Raw genomic sequence first — 23,174 nt, forward strand, 5'->3', positions numbered from 1 at the left:
AGGTGGTGAATCACTTCTGTCACATGCATGATTTCCCTAACCATTAGGCAATTTATTGGAGAAGAAAAGGTTTTGCAAAACAACTGCATTTATACATGCACAAGTTTTGAAATGTTTCTTAATCTACTATTTCCTATTCTCTGGTAACTTCTATTATTGGGGAATCTCTGTGCCAGTGAGTGGAATTGAAACTGCTTCAATATCTGTACAGTGAGACATTCAGGCTGCTGATAGCTATGTGTTTGCTACCTCTTCCACTTATGCTGCTGCGAAAAAAAACTCTTGGGGGTAGACCTTGACTTTATGCAATCGTGTAAAATGGTTCATAGCGAATCAGCAGCCTGTTTTACATCTCTCCTGATTTTTATTTTCATTGACTTCAATGGAAATAAAAGTTGGGAGTGATGTAAAAAGGGCTGCTGATTCACTATCACCTGTTTTACACTATTGCACAAAATTAAAATCTACCCCATGTTTTCTGTAAAACGGGTCGAAATTCAAAGTTAGAGAGCTGTTTTTGATGCCGTTCTGTGATGGAGACTCTGTGTAATGTTTGCTGCGTTTCCTATAACAATGAGGTTTCTTTCCCACTTCTTTTTGCTGTCTCTGCTTTTTGTTTTTCAGTATATACACAGCAAGCAGAAGGTTTAAAATAAACTACTGCAAATAAAATGATTGACATTTCTGTCTGGGGGTGGGATGGGGAATAATACATGAAAAACTAAAAAAATTTTTTTTTTGTGTTGTTCTGAGTAACACCTGACATTATTAGCATAACTGTGGGTTCTGTTAGTCAGCACACAGTACAATGATGTAATTCACATTGGAAAATATATCTGCATCCTGAAAACATCATTGCATTGCTTGTGTGTAATGTTATTGTGACGCAAAATGTCACATTGGGCTTTGGGCTGCTTCCTAATCTGATTGTAAACAATTTTACAACACCAAGTTATAGTCCAGCAATTTTATTTTAAATTCACAAGCTTTCGGAGGCTACCTCCTTCCTCAGGTGAACAATGTGGAAATGAGGAAGGAGGTAGCCTCCGAAAGCTTGTGAATTTAAAATAAAATTGCTGGACTTGGTGTTGTAAAATTGTTTACAATTGTCAACCCCAGTCCATCACCGGCATCTCCACATTCTAATCTGATGACACTCCTCCTGTAAGACAAAAGTGTCTAGCACCAAGAAGGCCAGCCTGTTCTTCTCCCAATTGGCTGACCCCCTTACACATCAGAAATGCTAGGCTCCTAGTGTTGATGCTACTAGGGGGGGTGAAAATATCTTGACCTTGCCCTGCGGGAAATGCCTCCTGTACTTCAGATCTCAGCCTGAAAATACATCACCACCACTACAAACAACTTTGGTGTGAGAGAAAGTTTTGTTCTCAGAGTTTGTTTCAGGAAACAAGGGACAAAAACTGAAATCCTAATCTAAATCCAGTAGTTCTTTCCACGTAAAAGTAATAACCAGAAAAAAGTAAATGGGAAGTCATTTTTTGGGGGGATTTTATTTAATTAGGCGGTCAGGTTGTCAAAGTACCTGAGAGAACTAATTACAAAAAGGAAGTAGAAAAGACTCAGCCTATTGTAAACATCAAAGGTAAAAGTGAATCTTCATGATCTTTTCTTCCTCCCCAGATCACTTTCCTGTCGCTCCCCCCCCCCCACCCCCCCACAAACTCCCTGCAGCTGTTGGCTGCTCTTTAAGTGATTGGTGTCAAATTTGCCTCCTCGCAGCCCATAAAATTACAGTGAATCATCATGGGAAGGTGTCAGTATTTTTTGATAAGTCTTCTGTTCTCCCCCCCCCCACTGAGCATTTGACAATGGCAGCTTGTTTGAAGGTGAGACATTCACGTTCAGAAAAGGTCCAGTGCCATCACATGGAGTGGTTTTCCAAGGCAGAGGTGTTGGCCTTCACTTTAAGCTGCTTTAATGACTGTGTTCATTTTTACCAGCAGTCCATAAGTGCTCAAATTAAATTGATCTGTGCATTTTAGGGTAGTCAAGAGCAAGATCAAAAGAGCAAACTAAAATTGAAATTATTCCTGCTTTAGATGGTGTCGAAACAATCATTATTTAAAAGAGGGTTCAACTACGCAGCTGCAGAATCAACTCAGACTGACCTGTAAAAGAGTTAATGGAGTGGAACACTTGGGCTGCAGTACAACTAGAAAAAGAACCAAACTGGCACAAAGCAGAACAAGCTGCAAAATGAGCGTCTGGATGTGCCTCTGTAGTGCGGTGCTGTGGCATCCAACTTGCGGTGTTGCAGAATAAGAGTAGGGCATGGATATACAGTACATGTTGTGATCTCCCTTGCAGTGAGATCCCAAACTCAATTGCGCTATTGTATGGAAACCCCAAGCATCTTCCACACAAAGGGAAGGAAAATTGGAGGAAGAGTAAAATGAGGTGCCCTAATGGACCTCTTTACTGCTGTTTATACACTCAGATCGGCAGAAGCTTGGAAGAAGGTCGCCTGCCTGCCCTCTTGCTGGGAATTCCATGCACAGCACATGAAAACCTAGCAAAGGGAAACGGGGACAAAAAAACAAATAAAAAGGTAACTTAAATGTCACAAAACCTTTGGTTCATCATTTTCTAAAAAAAGAGAAACTGCCAATATTCTCTTTTAATTATTCTTTTAAAAAATGTCATATATCTCTTATGCAGACCACCATTTGTGAAATGGCCTCTATAAAATGTTCTGTAAGACCAAATTCTAATTAATTTTTTCAACGTTACATTCAATTAACTATACTTCCTCAAGCACAATTTCTGTTGTGGAGATGCCGGTGATGGACTGGGGTTGACAATTGTAAACAATTTTACAACACCAAGTTATAGTCCAGCAATTTTATTTTAAATTCACAAGCTTTCGGAGACTTCCTCCTTCCTCAGGTAAATTACCTGAGGAAGGAGGAAGTCTCCGAAAGCTTGTGAATTTAAAATAAAATTGCTGGACTATAACTTGGTGTTGTAAAATTGTTTACAATTTCTGTTAGCAATGTATAAGGCCTCCTAATTCACTCATTTTTATTCTAAAGTATTTTGGGCAGTTATTTTTGTGTGTGAAGCATAATTGCTTCCTAAAAAATAAAAGCAGTGATTAGAACACTTGGTAAAGTAGGATTGTTTACCAGAAGTCATGAAAGTAAAATATTTACAGAGCTGAGTACATTTGTTTTTTTATTCTTCAAATAGTTTAAGGTGCAGAGGGGGTGAAGGGACATCTGGGGATTGCTAGAGTGTTAGGCGAGCCTGATAGTAACACACTTTTGTGGATCTTTACAGTTATGCGGGTTTTCAGGAAGCCATTACAGTAAGATTACCTTTTCTCCTAGCTACAAATGCAAACTGATGCTGGTGGTGTTTTTTTTACAATATGGGATTTGTCAGCAGTCGGTGTGGAAATGAACGCTCCTCATAGGGCTTTTTAGCTTCCCTTGCTGAGCTGCAATTCAGTGTTTTTTATTATGTAGGAGGAAAATGAGAAATTAGACTACTATCCTAACAATCTATAATATATGAAAAATCTTACATCTGTGTGCACTTCCTGTAAACATTTTCCATTATAGGTTCATACATCCACCTTTATAATGAAAACTGCCTAGGTAAACTTGTGTCACTGTAATTACGTCTACAATTTGGTTATCCCCTGTCTCTAACCATCATATACCTGAAGACACTATATCACCTCCTCTGGCAGGAAGGTGAAATTACAGTGTGGTAAATTTACTGAACCAGTTTCCATTATAAATTTGGATATAGAAATTTATAACAGAAATATAAAAATAAAGACCGAAGGCAGGATTTTAAAATTAGTATTGAACTATGTCTGCAACCTGGTCCAATTATCCCCTATCCTATAACCCTGGTACACCTGACTTCCTGTATGCAATGCCATGCAGTTCAATTAGTATTTCTTTGAATAATCATTATCCATTGATAATTTGCCAGTGCTGAATAGCACCTGTTCTTATATGTCATCATGGCTTTCTTGAAGAAGAATTTTTAAAATGTTTTGTGCCATCTAAATTAAATGAAGATCTTTGAAAATAATTTTGGGACCCAAAGAATGACCGGGCTAAACAGCAGCCAGGATTACTGTGCAAAGCCCGAGGTGCATATTGGCAGAATGATGAACTGGCCTAGCTAGATGCTGCATGACCAATTTATGAATATCATTTAAACACGTTCCATGCACAGTTTGAGCCTTGCACAGAGAGCCAAATAAAGGGGGTCCCACAGAATATAAAGAACATGCACCCGATAAAGAGCCACTGCTCCAAATTATAGGGTTGCAGCCACTTACAGTAAGTGGCTGCATATAGGGATTTTAAAGGCTCAAAAATGCTTCAGCAAAGTTTTCAGCCGTTGCAAAGTCTGTATGGATGGGGGGGATGAAGTAATGCCTAAGAACAAAAGGACAGAAAATGAAATATGAAGCCATGAAATGGAGTCTGTGGGCAAGTAGGGGAGCAGCTTGAGAAGTGGACTTACTGTTCCATGAGGTGGGTACAAGGAGATTTGCCTTGTTTTGCACTTCAAGGCATGCTCCCCAGAAGGCAGCTGCGCACCATGTCTCTCCTAAGCTCAAAGCTACCTACAGGATCTGCAGGACATGGAAACAAATGTGGGAGAAGACAGCTCTCTTCAAAGAATCTGGAAAGATAAGATTACCCAACAGTACCATGTACAGGTAGATGGCCCAAATTTCCATGCCACAAAGTATTGCCAGTTGTGAAGACCAAGGGGGCAGTGGCAGCTTGGATACGAAATTGGCTAAGGGACAAGAAACAGAGAATAGTGGTAAACGGTCATTTTTCGGACTGGAGGAGGGTAGACAGTGGTGTTCCCAGGGGTCGGTACTAGGACCACTGCTTTTCTTGATATATACCAATGACTTGGACTTGGGTGTACAGGGCACAATTTCAAATTTGCAGATGACACAAAACTTGGAAGTGTAGTAAACAGTGAGGAGGGTAGTAATAGACTTCAGGAGGATATAGACAGGCTGGTGGAATGGGCGGACACATGGCAGATGAAATTTAACGCAGAGAAGTGCGAAGTGATACATTTGGCAGGAAGAACAAGAAGAGGCAATATAAACTAAATGGTACAATTCTAAAGGGGGTGCAGGAACAGAGAGATCTGGGGGTATATGTGCACAAATCTTTGAAGGTGGCAGGACAGGTTGAGAAAGCGGTTAAAAAAGCATACGGGATCCTGGGCTTTATAGAGGCATAGAGTACAAAAGCAAGGAAGTTATGTCGAACCTTTATAAAACACTGGTTCGGCTACAACTGGAGTATTATGTCCAATTCTGGACATTACACTTTAGGACAGATGTGAAGGCCTTAGAGAGAAACTGTTCCCATTTGTTAAATTGATCCCTTTGTAAACTGTTTGAATTACAGAGTGCATAATGTATTGCTTGTCAAGAGTTTAGTCAGGAACTTGAACCCTAGTGTCCTTGGATGCTCTTTCATTGCCTTGTTATGTACTGCAGCTGCTTTATGGCCTGCAGGTTGTGGATGCCATTGGCTAATTCAAGGATTAACTCATCCCGCCTTTTGATGGAATTTCCTCCATCAAGGCTCCTACTACCCTCCTCCATGCGCTCATCTGCCCAAAGCCAAAGGCACTTTCTGGAGTTGGCCAAGTTATTTTAACCACCACCTAGCACTCGGTGTTGACCAGTCACAGATAGTATCGTCTACTGTTAATATGGTAGCAGATTTTAACACCTGACCTGACACTTGTGTATTTAATAACGGGTAACAATGATACAAGTCAGCAACTGCAAGAGCATTTCGCCTTCTGTCTCGCTCTATCTCTATCCCCCACACACAACCTTCTGAGGTTTGCCTTGTTTCTCCAGGGTTGGGAGAAGCCACAACTCCACAATTCCACAGTCCATTCCCTCACAATCATTGCACTGTCAAGCGGTTCCACGTTTACTGCTCACCCATGTCATGCCCTCATCTCGCAAGTGTCAATGCATCTCATATATACCCAAACCTTAGCAAGATACATAGGCACGACACAGCATACAATTGAAAGCCTTATCACAGTGACAACACATTTCCCATGGGCTTCACACATCAAAGCATTGAAACACAAACCTAGGATGGGCTTCAAGATGGGCACATGCAAGTCATCAGTGACTACCTGTACTTTGGGAAATGCAGCAGCACGGTGAGATCGGACAGACGTGTCATGGTATTCCTTGGGAAAGGACATGAAAGTGCCTTCGATGCTAACCAATGCATCAGTTACTTGTTTGATCTATGTGTGGCCAACACGTTACTGAAACTGCAATGGTAGCCAGGGTTGAGATAGTAGGATAACAGTGACAATGACAATTCCATCACTATGCAAGTTGACTGCAGCTATCCTCACTACAGATGCCAAATCTCTGGCCTGCTGATCCAGGACAAACAGAAGCAGTTGTCCTCGGTCATTGGCAAGTAGGTATGTCAAGGTCCACAGATATGGTCTGGGCCTGTTGATCTCCCTGTCATCTTGTGTCAGCTTTGAGGTGCTTTAAAAACAAACTTACTTAAGGAGAAAAAAAAGTTGGCTCCCAAAAATATGGAAAAATATCTAACAACACTGTACTAAAAAGGTACAGTACAAAAAAAAACATACAAAGGGCAATTAAGAGCTCAGCCACCCTTGATCCTATTCCAAACAGGCACGCAACGCAAAAGAGCAAATCTGGTGCAAATATCACAGAATTGTGCCAGGTATCCATTTAAATATCTTGGCTTTAATGACACTAATGCACAAAACGGGCGCAAGCACTTCAGGCCATTCGATATGGAAGAGCTCTGAATTGCAACCCAGAGAGAAACTGGCACAGCTCCCGTTCTCCCAATTCTGCACCTCCTCTGTGCCAGTTGGAACATCTGCTCTCCCAGCCCTAGGACTGCTGAATTGGGACCTGTAACTGAAAAACAATTAGCCTTCTTTTGCCTTTACTATCTGTTGCTTATTGCAAAAACATCCAAAAAATGCCTGGCTTGGATTTTTCGACAAGTGAATGCTGGCCTTGCCCCCTATAAATCTTCACTGCATATTTATTGGGAAACTTATAGAGGCTGACTTCTCAGCTGTCAGTGCCAAAGGCTATAACTGGCTAGTGAGTAATGCCTCTTGCAGTTTTGCTGACCGCCAGGCTATGCTTTGTTTACCCACTCTTCAACAGTCTCCAATGTAACCCTGCTTCTGTAGGACTGAGTTGACTTTGACAGTAGCATGTGAGAAAATATTCTCAAATAACTCCATCCATCCTAGAATGCCTATCTAGTTCTACACTGCCACAAACAATCTGAGATGGTGTTTCTTCATCTTCCTACCGATTTTTTTTTTGTTTGCCATTGGGTTTTGCAAATTTCTTACTTCAGCTGAGAATCCAATGTGTTAATGGTCTTTATATCTTGAGTGCAGGGGGGAATGCCTGATGCTAGATTTCCCCATTCACAATGAGCATCCGCCTCCCTCCTGTGAGTTGTAAAAAGTAAGGCAAGCAGTGTTTCCAGCACCTACTCACTTTAGGTGACAACAATTAATTAGCTGGAGAGGAAAAGAAGTATTAATCCTAACACTGGGCAGAGTATCTGCCACTGAAAAACACTGCTAAATAGGCAGCACTGGGCCTGTGGGTTTGGCACCTACCTTGGGAAACATTTGTTCAGTTTCTTCCTGCACTTTCTTTTGTTTGCTCTCGAGATGGTTTATGTGTTGGAAGGTCGGTAATCCTGGAAGCCCACCCTGTAAGGATGTGAATGAACAGAAACTGCAGTGAATAGTTATTTAGATGAAAAAAAACTTTAAGTAGTGGTCATTTACCTCCTTTGCGAGGCTGCTCTGTTACAAATCACAGAGCCTTACATTTTGCTCTTTCGTGAAAGTTTTGCAACCTTATCTAAACTGAAGTTCTTAAAAGAGATCAAAATAATATCGGTGCACTGTTTTATAAAAGTGCTTAAGGAGTGGGCTCAAAGCTCCATCCAAATAAAACTTTGATAAAACAGTACACTGATATTATTTTGATCTCTTTTAAGAACTTCAGTTTCGATAAGGTTGCAAAACTTTTGTTGGCACCGTAGATAAAGAAGGCACTGCCTGGTGTAGTACTCATCCATATAGACCAGAAGATTGTAGGTTCAGTTCCCAGTCTGTGCTGAGTCAGCCAGCAGTAACTGATTGGTATAATTGGTCTCAGTGCTCTTGGACTAGTGAGAAGAAGAGTTAGCCAGGGTTCCCACTCCTTATTGATATCCAGTGGCCCTTGCTGAAAAGTGCATACATTGTTGGACATCAGATAAGAACAGGATTGGGATCAGCTGTGATGCTCTCCACAGTTGAATAGCAGCTGACATTCATTGCCATAAAGATGGTGATTTGGGCAAGATACCAGAAGGTTCAGAGAGTCTGTGCAGCCGCAGCCATCAGGGGGAGAAGATTTTAAAATGAAACTATCAAAGATAGATCATTCGGAGTCTCTAGGTTAATGAGAAACCTGCACATGGTATGGATGGAGTGCTTGCAGCTTTTTTTTTTGCACACAGGAAGGGTAATTTTACAAATTTGTGCTCCTGGCTTGTGGAGCTCTGCCCCTGGGAGGGCATAAGGGGAATTCGGGCACATGTCTATTTCTTGTAGCTGTCCATCATTAAACTCTATTGTATCAGAATGTATGTCTGCACATTTAGTAATAGTCACTGTGTGAAGTTGCCTAAATTGAAGATAATCTTTTCACTATTGGTTACCACTCAATCAAATTAAGTATGGAAAATCACAGGTAAGCCACTTACTGTAGTTAAACTCAGATGTGCAGTAAACAAAATCATTAGGCACGGTAATTTATGCAGGCATTTATGAGCCAAAGCTATTTTGAATTTGGGATTAAGAATGAGTAATTCTTAATGTATTGCCATTTTATAACAGATTTTCAGAGTCCACTATATGATATCAGAGAATGGAGGCACTATAGTGCTAATTCTATACATCCACATTACTGGCGGGAATCCTCGCCCACCGGCAGTGCAAATCAGAAATTTGGTGCATGCTATTGTGGGCATTATGTGCCTGAATTTCCAATTTGTGCTGCTGGGGGGGCAGGTACCCAGCCAGCAGCGCACATGCATAAAATGACCCTTTATGTAATACCTCATATCTTTTTTGTGCAAGTAAATAAATATGCTCTCCTCATTTCTGAATTTTTTCCTCTTTTCTTCTCTCCTCCTTCGAAGGCTGAGCTAGCATACCACAGTGGGCCATTCTTCATGTATGAATCTGGGCAATGAGCATCGGGCAAATATTCAAGAAAGAGTGCGGAGAGGGAAGAAAATCGATCAGGGCTCTCGCTCCTGATCACCATCCAAAGATCCAAATCAGAAAGCTCAAGCTTGCATAGACAGTAAATGAAGGCATAATGAGGCTTGCTGTGATACCGCACCGCTAGCAGCTTATAAACACTCGGAGTGAGAAATTCCCATGGAGGCTGGGGGAAGTGGGGGACAGATCTTGAGCAGAACCCACCCAATGCCCACCCATCCCTGACTCCGTCCATGTTGCAGCTCACCTGAGCCAGATGAAGCGAAGGAAGAAGGGCCAGAATTCAAATTTGCTGCTTTCCCAGTGGCAATTGATCATCCTACTATCGACTGATGCAGCGAAACCAACATTTAAGGAGTCGTCCCCACAACCGACAGAATTTATTGGTGTCAGAAAAAGGGCTGGAGACCCTGCAGAACTGGATCTCACCCCAAACTCTGCCCCCCACCCACTGACTTAAAAGAAAATCAGCATCTTCCCAGACCCAGGAATTTTAAGCCCTCATTGTCATACTTGAGGAGTACTGCTTGGACAGGTAGCAGAGGAGCGGTGGGGCTGATTATGTGGTCCGTCACAGCAGTCTGAGTTTGTTAGAACACATTCCCTACACACATTGCCCCAGGTATAGGGGGCATGCTGATGGAAGAGATGGTAAATGTCTACATAGGGGGTATCTTTTCTGCAGATGGAAAAGACTCTGCACCTTTTTATTTTGTACTGCTCCAAACCATGAAATACCATATTTGAGGCACCAAACTGACCTCAAGTTAAAGAAAATCCGCCAAAAGAATTTTAAAAAATTAATGCAGATTTCAGTCATATGGAAAATATGTCAAATTAAAACATATAATAAAAAGGTACTGTAAACCATTGCAAAGAAGAAATACAATGTCTGTTCCCCTTTAAGAGCTCCATCACCAATGAAGTAAATGAAAAATACACAATATTTTGAATATTCACCTTGAATAGACTTGGATCTTCAGAGCCAACATTTCTACATTCCAGCTCCTTCTATTCTAGTTTTCCCATATACTGTAAAAAGTAGGTTTGTATTCTTGTGTTATCTGCACCATGGAGCTGTGAGTAAACGCTGCCCATTACCTTATACTTAGGATCTCTTTCAGTGGACATTTTTGCACCCACCAGCCAAAGTGTGCCAGCACTGGAGTGAGCAGTGTTATCGGGTGTTAGCTGCACAGCTCAAAGACTCCTCTGAGAAGTATCACATCATTAGCAAGTTCCTCAGAACTTTAAAGTCCCGTTCTTAGGTCAACTCCAAACCAGATTAAATTGAAAAAGGGATCAGTAGAGACTTAAGCCCCGATATTTACGGGGAGGCGGGGAGGGAGCAGGGGAGCGTGGCTGTGGCGGGGGCGTGGGATCCTGGAAATCCCAGGAACATGGAGGTTCCGTCGAATTTAATGGCAGGACCTCATTATCTCTTTTTTATCCCGTTTCCCACCCAGCAGCCAGACAGATCGACAGGCTGGTCAGCTGCCGGGTGGGAAATGGAATAAAAAAATGCTCTGTTTCCTTGACAGCCAGAGCTATCCACACACATCAACGGTGATTACTCTCTGGATTACCACACTGTATAATTAACACAAATATATTGAATACCTTATTGTGGTGCATACTTCATGTCACCTCCCAATCTGTCCAAGATCCAGAATATTATTTCTACAGTAGCCTTTGTGGATATACATGTCTCATTATACCAATACTTTTCTGGATTTGGTGCATTATGATTTGGTGCCATGATCAAGGATATTACGACATACCTGTGGTCATATAAGAACCAGCCAAAATGACAGATAGCAGCGTCCATTGGCTGAGAAGTAATTTTAGGTCGACTCCAAGAAGTTAGCAATTGTATACAATATCACACTTTGGACATTACATTCATCCAATGATGGTCTTCATGTGATTTTTTTTTATTCGTTCATGGGATGTGGGCGTTACTGGCAAGGCCAGCATTTATTGCCCATCCCTCCTTGCCCTTGAGAAGTTGGTGGTGAGCCGCCTTCTTGAACCGCTGCAGTCTGTGTGATGAAGATTCTTCCACTGTGCTGTTCGGAAGAGAGTTCCAGGATTTTGACCCAGCGATGATGAAGGAACGGCGATATATTTCCAAGTCGGGATGGTGTGTGACTTCGAGGGGAACGTGCAGGTGGTGTTGTTCCCATGTGCCTGCTGCCCTTGTCCTTCTAGGTGGTAGAGGTCATGGGATTGGGAGGTGCTGTTGAAGAAGCCTTGGCGAGTTGCTGCAGTGCATCCTGTGGATGGTGCACACTGCAGCCACAGTGTGCCGGTGGTGAAGGGAGTGAATGTTTGGGGTGGTGGATGGGGTGCCAATCAAGCGGGCTGCTTTGTCCTGGATGGTGTCAAGCTTCTTGAGTGTTGTTGGAGCTGCACTCATCCAGGCAAGTGGAGAGTATTCCATCACACTCCTGACTTGTGCCTTGTAGATGGTGGAAAGGCTTTGGGGAGTCAGGAGGTGAGTCACTTGCCACAGAATACCTAGCCTCTGACCTGCTCTTGTAGCCACAGTATTTATATGGCTGGTCCAGTTAAGTTTCTGGTCAATGGTGACCCCCAGGATGTTGATGGTGGGGGATTTGGTGATGGAAATGCTGTTGAATGTCAAGGGGAGGTGGTTAGACTCTCTCTTGTTGGAGATGGTCATTGCCTGGTACTTGTCTGGTGTGAATGTTACTTGCCACTTATCAGCCCAAGCCTGGATGTTGTCCAGGTCTTGCTGCATGTGGACACGGATTGCTTCATTATCTGAGGGGTTGCGAATGGAACTGTGCAACCATCAGCGAACATCCCCATTTCTGACCTTATGATGGAGGAAAGGTCATTGATGAAGCAGCTGAAGATGGTTGGGCCTAGGACACTGCCCTGAGGAACTCCTGCAGCAATGTCCTGGGGCTGAGATGATTGGTCTCCAACAACCACTACCATCTTCCTTTGTGCTAGGTATGACGCCAGTCATTGAAGAGTTTTCCCCCTGATTCTCATTGACTTCAATTTTATTAGGGCTCCTTGACACACTCGGTCAAATGCTGCCTTGATGTCAAGGGCAGTCACTCTCACCTCCCCTCTGGAATTCAGCTCTTTTTTCCATGTTTAGACCAAGGCTGTAATGAGGTCGGGAACCAAATGATCCTGGCGGAACCCAAACTGAGCATTGGATTTAAATGTGGCATGGTGTTGCACAATGCTGCACAAATTTCCACGAGTGAACCGAGAGACCATGGAAACCCTGCTGCTTGGCTATTTGCTGTTCCATTTTTTTATGCACTTAGACAAGTAGGTAAAATGTGTCTGTGACTTCCTGGATGTAATTGGACGTCATGTGCTAACCCCACCAGCAAAAAAGGGAAAAAAATTATGTTTTTTAATATTCTCTCTCTCTCTCTCTCTCTGCCATTTTGGGTTTCTTTCTGCCTGTCTGTGTAATTGACACAATGTATATCCAGTGTACTGGGACGTGCTGTTCTCCGTGACTGGCCTGTTTGAATAACAACGACACCTTTTGATTGGTGTGATGCTGTCCCAGCCTAGTATAAGATATGCGATTTGAGAACCTTTTCACTCATTCATCTGACGAAGGAGATAATCTCCGAAAGCTTGTGATTTTAAAATAAATTTGTTGGACTATAATCTGGTGTTGTAAGATTCCTTACATTTGTCCACCCCAGTCCATCACCGGCATCTCCACAGCATGTGCTAAGGAATAGCTGTCTCATTATTTCTTGGAAGCCTAGAAGGAACCTACAGCATGGAAATGTAACTAATGCAGTGACTATCAAAAGATGGGGATTCTGGTTTAGCAGCTAACAGATAACAAGTATGATTAAACACACCTCTGCTAAAGTCAGTGGTAGAAGGCTGCAGACGGGGGCTGTTGGGGATGGGCCCTGGCAATCAGGAAAGATCGGGGCATGATGGGGGGGTGGGGGGGGGCGGCGGGGAGTCCGAGCACGGCAATCGGGAGGGAGGCAAAGATCAGGAGATGGTGGGGGTGGGGGTCGGCCGATCACGGCAGCAAGCAGGGGCTGCAATCAGTAGAAGGTTTGCTTGAAAGGCCGGGGGCGGGGGTTTGGGGGCATTCCTGCTCCTCCTGACTCACAAGCAGTGCTATAAAAAGCACTTACCTGCTTGATTCGGCTGCTCCTGTCTCCATTTAGCTGCCGGGTTTCCCAAGCTCTGGGAAACCTGGCGGCAACCGTTAAATTTAAATCAGGCTCCCAACTGCCTGATTTAAATATTATAATGAGATGTCCCACCTCTCCAAGGCAGGACAGACACGTCACACAACCCACCGCCGGAAACATGGCGGAGGCGCATACGTGGCGGGTTAGGGTTGCATTTTGCGATTTTACTTTTGAGCCCCGACCCTCTGCCGCCTGTTGTGGGGGGGTTAATATCGACCCCTTAGGGAGGCAAATACATCAAACAAGGATACATTTTCTGTCTCATCACTCTGGAGACAAAGTTACTCTGATAGTGTGTTGCTTACACTTCAAGGAATGACAAGTAGGACTGAAGTGAATTCATCCGTTCCACAAGTAAAATAACAAAATCCACACGTCTAAGGGAGTTTAACAGGAAAAGTGTCCAAGTTGGGCACAGGAAGGAAAGCAGCAAACGCACAGAATTAACAGTGTTTTCAGCCGCAGTTCCAAAATGGCTGCCTTGTGAACTTACATGTGATTGGGACATGCACAAGAGATTGTACTGATTTACTATTAGGCAATGTAACATGACAGTGATTTCAATAGGGATTTTACCCCACCGCGATCGGCAAACTCCCCTCCTCCAATTCCCGATGGCCTCTCTCTCCCCCATCCCTCAATCTGAAGCCCGCAATTGCTGTCTCCCCCCTAACTGAAGTCTGCCCCCCTCTCCCAATTGCCGGGGACTGTACCCAAGGGACCCTGGCTGCAGCCTCCTGCTGCTGGTTTTGCCGCCGGCCAGCCTGTCAATTTGGTCAGCTGCCAAGTGGGAAACGGAAGAAAAAAATTATGAGGTTCTGCCGTTAAATTCGGCAGGACCTCCATGTCCCCAGCCTTGCCGAGTTTCTCCTCCGCTACCGTGCTGTCCCACACCATCCCCATAAATATCGGGGCCTATGAGTCAGAGTGATTCACTTCTATGCAGTGCTGCACCAACAGCCGAACTGAAAAAAAACCTCATGCTCCTGATGCTTTCTACTGACCCTGTAGCTCCATTTAGATTAGACAGACAAATTTGTTTTCTGCCCTTCCAATTTTCACCCATCATCTCCTGAGATTGCTGAGTCATATGCATAGGTACAGTTCTTTCCACAGTGCTGACGGCATTCTGGTACATCAGTGAAGTAGTCATATCTCATTTATGACTATCAGCAAGTTTCTCAACCATGGAATGCAGTACAGCCAAGTCTTCATCCAACATCTACACACATATACTTTTCATCAGGAATCACTAGTTGGCAATCAGAAACTGGAACCCTGACCGATTTCCCCCTTCCAATTCTAGTGGCCCTAATGCTGCCTGGCTGAGATCAGTTTATTCAGCACAAATGAGGGATCACATTGATCAGTGTAGTTTCAGTTCCAAAATAGGCAGTGATCCTACCAACAGAGCCATTGGGTAAGCAAGAAAGATAGAGCCAAGATCCAGGCAGCCTTGGGACTATTGTCTGCAAACGACTGGTTGGGAGGCCCACAAGTGGATCTCCATCAGTCTTCTTCACCTTGGTTTAGCTGTGCTACAGGAATGGTTAAATCAGGTTTAGTGGGGGTGGGGGGTGATTAACAGTCAACCATACTTCAACAAAAAAAAACTGATGACATAGAGGTAGTGTATACTGTGGATTTTATAAACATATAAATACTAAAAGGGTAGTCAAAGGAAGAGTGGGGCCGAATAGGAACAAAAAAGATCTTCTTGTGAAGGCAGAGGGTATGGCTGAGGTACTAAATGAATACTTTGCATCGGTCTTCACTAGAGAAGAGGATGCTGCCATTGTAGCAGTAAAGGAGGAGGCAGTAGCAAAATTGGATAGGATAAAAATAGATAAAGAGGAGGCACTTAAAAGGTTCGCAGTACTCAAAGTAGAAAAGTCACCCGGTCCAGGTGGGATGCATCCTAAGTTACTGAGCGAAGAACGGGTAGAAATTGCGGAGGCTCTGGCCACAATCTTCCAATCCTCCTTAGATATGGGGTCGGTGCCAGAGGACTGGAGGATTGCAAATGTTACACCGCTGTTCAAAAAAGGGGAGAGGGATAAACCCGGCAATTACAGGCCAGTCAGCCTAACATCGGTGGCAGGGAAACTTTGAGACAATAATCCGGGACAAAATTAATTGGCACTTGGAAAAGTATGGGCTAATAAATGAAAGTCAGAACAATTTGTTAAAGGATAATCATGTTTGACTAACTTGATTGAGCTCTTTGATGAAGTAATGGAGAGGGTTGATGAGGGTAGTGCGGTTGATGTTGCATATATGAATTTTCAAAAGGCATTTGATAAAGTGCCACTTGTAAGCAAAATTAAAGCCCACGGGTTTAAAGGACAGTGGCAGCGTGGATACAAAATTGATTGGACAAGAAAGTGGCAGATGGAGTATAATGTGGGGAAATGTGAGATTATTCATTTTGGTAGGAAGAATAGAAAAACAGAATTTTTTTTAAAATGATGAGAAAACTATTAAACATTGATGTTCAGAGGGATTTGGGTGTCCTTGTACACAAAACACAGAAAGTTAACATGCAGGTACAGCAAGCAATTAGGAAGGCAAATGGTATGTTGGCCTTTATTGCAAAGGAGTTGCAGTACAAGAGTAAGGAATTCTTACCACAATTGTACAGCACTTTGGTGAGACCACACCTGGAGTACTGTGTACAGTTTTGGTCTCCTTACCTAAGGAAATACTTGCCTTAGAAGGGGTGCAACAAAGGTTCACTAGATTGATTCCTGGGATGAGAGGGTTGCCCTGCGAGGATAGATTAAGTAGAATGGGCCTATATTCTCTGGAGTTTAGAAGAATGAGAGGTGATCTCATTGAAATATGTAAGATTCTGAGGGAGCTTGACAGAGTAGATGCTGAGAGGCTCTTTGCCCTGGCAGTTTAGAACTAGGGGGCATGGTCTCAGGATAAGGGGTTGGCCATTTAGGACTGAGATGAGAAGAAATTTCTACACTAAGAGGGTTGTGAATCTTTGGAATTCTCAACCCCAGAGGGCTGTGGATGCTCAGTCATTGAGTATATTCAAGGCTGAGAGTGATAGATTTTTGGACTCTAAATGAATCAACAGAAATGGGGATCAGGCAGGAAAATGGAGTTGAGGTTGAAGATCAGCCATGATCTTATTGACTAGTGCAGCAGGCTTGAGGGGCCGTATGGCCTACTCCTACTCCAATTCTTATTTTCTTATGTTCTCATTCAACTGCCTTCTCAGTCATGGTTTTGGAGTTGTGGGATAACTTAAGGTGTAGGCATGAACCACTTAAAGAATGGAGGGGAGGGAATTGTTGAACAAAATACATTTATGAGTTTGTATACTCAGGGGTCAGATTTTGATGTGTACTCCTTGTTCTGCATAATATAAACATACCCCTTTGTTGAAAAAGCTGAACTAAAGCTAGCAGTGCTGTTCAAACTTTTACTGATACCAGGTATGATATAATTCTATTTGGGACTCCCTTGATGGGAGTGCATTGTGTGGTATTTTATTGAACTGTACAATACCAGGAAGGTTCCATGTTCAATCCCATGGTGTGTGTACAGTTAACTGATCTCAACTGGGGGAGCACTCGGAGTGCTACAGTTGGATTCAGTGTCCCTGAACTAGGGATAGTGGGGAGAAAAAAAAATCAGCCAGGGTTCCTGCTCCTGATTGTTTTCCATGACCCTGTAGGAAGTGTATTGGTCTCAAGGACAGAATGCAGCTCAGAAGTGATAGCCCTCCATTATCAAAAGATCTGTTGACACTCACCATCACACTCATATACAAAGAGTGATCACTTGGGTGAGATATCAGGGAGTGCCAGTGTCCATGGAACCACGTTCCAACATCAGACACTTCAGGAAAAGATGAGCAATGGGAGAAAATCATAAGGAAAATTTGAAGTAGGCGGGGCAGCAAGGGAAGGATAAATGCTGCAAGAAACATGAAACCTTACAATTAGCCATATGCTCTTCTTCCTCCAATAGGCCAGGAGAATTGTGCTTGGCAGAGCTGAAACAGAATGTTCTGTCACCAGGCAGACATGTTTGTCATTCAAGTAGTGAGAATTCAACACTAATAAAATACTTGTCAGCACAAGTCACTGCTACTCTTCTTACCCTCTTCCTAATTTCAACTAGACAGATACCTGCAGGAGTTACACACCCTTACTAACATGATACACAGCCCTACTAAACAGAGTTAGACACTCATTGACAAGTGTAACAACCAGCAGCACTAGCTGTATGGTTTACAAGTACAGAGTTGGAGTGCATGTTGGACATAGAATTTCCTGGTAACTAACTGCTAATTATTCCTTTATAAACTTGCAAGTTATAATGTCACAGGTATTAATCATTCAGTGTGAATGGTATCATACAGCAGCATGATGGAGCACATTAGCTGTGGCTATCTGAACTGGTACAGACCACCAGTAAAGAAACAGATCACTGAACAAAGACTCACATACATTTTACTGTAAACAGTATATACAACCTGCCTTTCATACAACACAAAACCTTTTCTTTTTTAAAAATGTTCTGGAGCAAGTACAAGTCAATAATTTAATCTCAGGGTTTAATAATGGTTATAACCTTGCGTTCATTGCTTATGATATTAGAAATTTTGGGTTAAATTACTGTCTGATAATCATTTCCAAATATCATTTTTTTCCACTTGTCTATATCAATCTTATCCTCTACTGTGTGTGATATTTGTGAATGAACACCTAATGCTCACCTTTTAGAACCTTGATGCCTGAGAGGCTGTACATAAAGCAATGGCCTCCCCACCCTGCCATCTACAGAACAGCAGCTGAAGGTCTGCTCCCATTATTAGTAACACAGACCCCATCCCCCCAACACAGAGGATAAAGAGCCCAAGTACAAGTCCACTGAACCACTAAATGTATGCCTGCCTTCCACAACTGTCTTATTGCACCCTATGACATTATTTTGTCATCATTTTAACTGGTGTTAAGCTATTTATTTTACACCATCATTAACATAGCAAAGCAATATCATACAAATGAGTTAAAAGTGTTCATAAACAGTATTTGGTTATACAGCCCTACATAAAATTGTAACAACATGACCACTTCTCCTAGGACCATTCTAGAATGTACCGTGTAATTATGTCACATATCAAGTCACTATACTAAAAGTTCTGAGACAGGCAATTTTAAATCAAGCCCAGCTTGAACCTATACTGTTACTGAAAGGTCAGCCAATGAGACAAAAATCAGAAGTTCGCAATTAAATCATACTGGTTGTACTGCACACTGGTCTTTGGCCAATTTTGGAACTGTTCTGGTTCCTACAGTGTAATTAATATAACTGGAGAATTAGTGTTGACTGTTAAGAGCCATATTGTGCTAATTCTGTTTCTGTTTTTGGTGCGTTATCCTTGGAGGTTGCAGCAACTGGTCCTCTGTAAGTGGTGTTGGGGTTCCTCTTGGTGTGGTTACTGGTCTGGACATCAGGCGGTTGCCGGCATTGGCTGCTCGGGGTGGTGGGGTTGGAAATGGCTTCCGGTATTTCGGTCCACTGTGTGGGGGGATGGGGGGCTGCGTTACTAATAATGGGAGCAGATTTTCAGCTGCTGTTCTGTAGATGGCAAGGTGGGGAGGCCATTGCTTTATGTACAGCCTCTCAGGCGCCAAGGTTCCTTGTGGCCCAGTGGGATAGCAGATCAGCGGCTTCACTGAGGGAAGAGTAAGAGGTGAGATGTAAGAGGTGAGTATATTTCAACACTAGCGCTCACCGCTTTTGTGAGGGAAACTTCTGCTTTGAGTCAGAGTGGGAGCACAGGGAGCTAATGTAACAAGTGAGTCAGCAGCAGGATTAGCATTTTAGTCAGCGGTCCTGCTGAGACTGTTAAGGACTTCGCTGATATTTTGAACAGGGTGGGGGAAAGAAGTCACTGAGGACCGGCAGATCAGCTGTTACAGTATCCCTTGGCTTGCAGGCAAGGCTGAGACGAGAGGCTGAGGAAGGCTTCCCTATATGTTCAGTTCCAAGAGCTGACTTTGGGTGATGAGGTGGGGGCAGGGGAGCAGTATGGCAATTGGACTTTGGGAGCCGTTACCAGCTGTCTGGTAACCTTTTTAGGTGGCATGCTGTGGAAAAAATTATGTCTTCTTATTTTGCTAGTTTTCCCTTCTGTGAGAGGTGATTTCCACCAGAAAGTGGCGTTGGAGTTCGGAGTTCTTCCCTCACGCAGCTGCCTGGATCATGATGTCACCAGACGTCGGATCATGTACAGTCCGCACCGCTTATAGTGGGCATGTTGGTCTTAATGAGATTTACCTGCTATAAGCGGTGGACGGTAAAACCAATCACCACTGCTGTGATTCCTGTGACCTCTACTGGTTACTGAAATATGGATTAGTGTTGGATGCAGCTTCCACTCAGTTCCTGTTCTGACCTAGAGAAGCGCCATCAGAAAACGCGAGTCTGCAGCAAAGAGAGAATCATAGGAGAGACACACAGCAACAACGGCGCTTCCTGGAGTCCTCATCAGTGATAAAAACCAAACATCGCACGTCGGTAAATGCTGCACAGGGGTTAATGAGGTGCGAAGAACTACCTGAAATAGCTGGTGCAATCCATGAGTTATAAGCGCCCCCTTTCCCATGGCACTATTACGAGGAAGAGCAGCGGAGTTCTCCCCGGTGTCCTGGCCAACATTTATCCCTCAACCAACACCACCACAACAGATTATCTGGACATTTTCATATTGCTGTTTGTGAGACCTTGCTGTGCGCAAAATGGCTGCCGCGTTTCCTACATTACAACAGTTACTACACTTTAAAAAGTTCTTCATTGGCTGTAAAGCGTTTAGGGATGTCCTGAGGTTGTGAAAAGCGCTATATAAATGCAAGTCTTTCTTTCTTTGTAAATTACTCTAATGGTACCGGCCAATGGTTAGCGCCATTTGCCCGATATAAGTGGCTGCCCGTGATAAGTGGATGATGTAAGTGTTGGGGACTGTAATTCTTATCCATTCTGCCATTTGGAGTAGCTTTAAACTAATGGAAAATCAGTTCCTTCTGATCTGGTAAGCTGCATTGTTCAATATAATATAAAAAGACACATGCCATGGACTGTCAGCCTAGATTATGAATTCAAGGTCAAAACCCAAATCTTTTGATTCAGAGCTGAGTGCCGTAAACTGAGCCCAGCTGACACAGTTTAATGAAAGTAATGTTCTGAGATAATAATGTATCTCTACTGCCTGTTTTAGAAAAAATGCCACTTTTAGCATCTGCTTCAGCAGCTTTTTGAATATAATATACTATTTGGTCTTTTGTTCTTCCTCTTTTAAACAGTATTTTTCTTGTTGCTTTTTTATCGTGCTTCTGTGAACAATTTCTTTTGCTCAAGTCAGACTGATGGTAACAAGGAATGAGCGAAGATCTGTTTGTCCTGGGCCAGGCAGGGTAAACAGTGGCCCATGTGGCTTACCTTAGACAGGAGGTAGGATGAAAGACCTGCCTGGCCTCCTCACGGTTTGGTGACATTCCCAGTAATCCTCACAGCATTTGGAAGCAATTACAAAAGTCAGCTGAAAGTACTCATAAGAGGTTTAATGGTCAAATTGTGTAGGACCGAACTTCTAAAGAATGCGATGGATCACAGAGCTTAAGACAGGATGTATACATGGACTGACCACATAGCTAATGATAGATACTATATCAATAAGTACACTCCCTGCTTGTAATAATTGTGATGCAGATCATCCAAAATGAGTGCAATCTAAAAATTGATTCTCACACCTAGGTTCACAGTAGCAACAAAAACCATATTGTTTTACCTGTGAAGTTTAAATCTATTACTGTTTGTGATATCCCATGAAATATTTTAAATAAACACTTCTCTGGCCTGCAAAGATATAGCTTAATATAGTATTCAGGGATTTCTGCACCCTTAATTCCCTCCCCCTTCCAATTTTCTCCCCTTCTGCACAGATTGGCTGTCGTGTTTACTCACATAGCAACAGTGACGCACTTCAAAAAGTACTTTGTTGGATGTGAAATGCTTGCGATATCCTGAAAAATCTAATAAGGTGATTTCTCTTCCCCTCCTGAAGACACCAACACATGTTGAGGCAAAGCTCCTTATGTCCTCCAGCACCATGCGTGAGCCTAGACATGTGAGTGTCATCAACAACAACAATAACGACTTGCATTTATATAGCACCTTTAACATAGGAAACCGTCCCAAGGCGCTTCACAGGAGTGTTATCAAACAAAATTTGACACCAAGCCACATAAGAAGATATTAGGACAGGTGACCAAAAGCTCGGTCAAAGAGGTAGGTTTTAAGGAGTGTCTTAAAGGAGGAGAGAGAGGTGGGGAGTCGGAGAGGTTTAGGGGGAGAATTCCAGAGCTTAGGGCCTAGGCAGCTGAAGGCACAGCTGCCAATGGCGGAGTGATTAAAACTGGGGATGCGCAAGAGACAAGAACTGGAGGAGCGCAGAGATCTTGGAGGGTTGTAGGGCTGGAGGAGGTTACAGAGATAGGGAGGGGCAAGACCATGGAGAGATTTGGAAACAAGGATGAGAATTTTAAAATTGAGCTTCTTCACCATACAGTGCATCACAATTGAGCCCAATCCTGTTCTCGGCTGACACCCAGACTCACAAAGACTCTCTAGCATGAGTCAATAGCAGGAACCCTGAGTGATTCTTTCCCTTCTTTTGCCCAGGGTGCTGGGCATCCCTAATGCCACCCTGGTTGAAAAATAACGGCACAGATCAAGGATTGAAAGCAGAACCTTTCTGCTGAATTTCAATCTAACCAGTACACTGATCAACTGAGTCATCAGGAGAGCCTCTTACTTCTAGTTTTACTGTTGTAGACAACTGAAAGGGCTAATATGCTGAAGCTGACATACATTTCTGGGTTTACTGACACCTTTAAATCCTTAATCCTGTATTGTGAATGGCTACAAGAGACGACAGGTAATTTATTTATACAGTGTCATGCAGCGAGAAAAAGTACAGTACCAAGGGGTTGAATTTCTACAGGGATTTTTTTCCCAATTGTTCAGTGTAACTTCGATGGAAGATCTGTGGAAACCCTGTGGAAAGGACGTTAACAGCGTTTACGCCATTTCTCTGGGGTTTCCCCGCAGATGCCCTGCCGAAGTTACGGCGAATGATCAGGAGAACCCCTGCAGATCCTTCTCCCAAATCTCTGACCATTGATTCTGACTGCACCTAAAGTTTCTAGTTAACAGTGAAGGCCTGTGGCCAGCATGTGCTGTGCACAGGAAACTCAAGCATGAGGTATCCTTCTCATACCATTCCCATACATTCCAATACTGTGCGCATTTTATTTTTTCCTTCAAAATGTCTCCCCTTTCCTGTGCTTCCCATCCTGAACATGCACACTCATGTTGGCTACATGGCTAGATTCACTGATCCTGTGCTTCCAACGGCAAGCCATGCTCAAAGGACGAGTCAGAGAATTGCTGCTACAATGTTGTAACCCAATCTCCAATTCATGTTCACTTTGAGCATGGCTCCTCACTAGGAACACAAGATCGGCAAATATGGTTCCAAGAGCTCTCTAATGCCTCATTTAAATGGTCATG

At 43.2% G+C, this 23,174-nt stretch overlaps 1 protein-coding gene across 3 annotated transcripts in view; it reads right to left on the reverse strand.

Moving 5' to 3' along the window:
• The window catches only part of si:ch211-130h14.4 (uncharacterized), a 210,796-nt gene that overhangs the window by 62,671 nt on the left and 124,951 nt on the right, over positions 1-23,174 (reverse strand). For all 3 annotated transcript variants that reach the window (XM_067989086.1, XM_067989085.1, XM_067989087.1), the window contains one exon: positions 7,690-7,785. In XM_067989086.1, the coding sequence (XP_067845187.1) occupies positions 7,690-7,785 (96 nt within the window). The remainder of the gene's footprint in view (positions 1-7,689; positions 7,786-23,174) is intronic.

The sequence above is a fragment of the Heptranchias perlo genome, chromosome 8 (assembly GCF_035084215.1).
Source record: "Heptranchias perlo isolate sHepPer1 chromosome 8, sHepPer1.hap1, whole genome shotgun sequence".
NCBI classification, from domain to species: Eukaryota; Metazoa; Chordata; class Chondrichthyes; order Hexanchiformes; family Hexanchidae; genus Heptranchias; species Heptranchias perlo.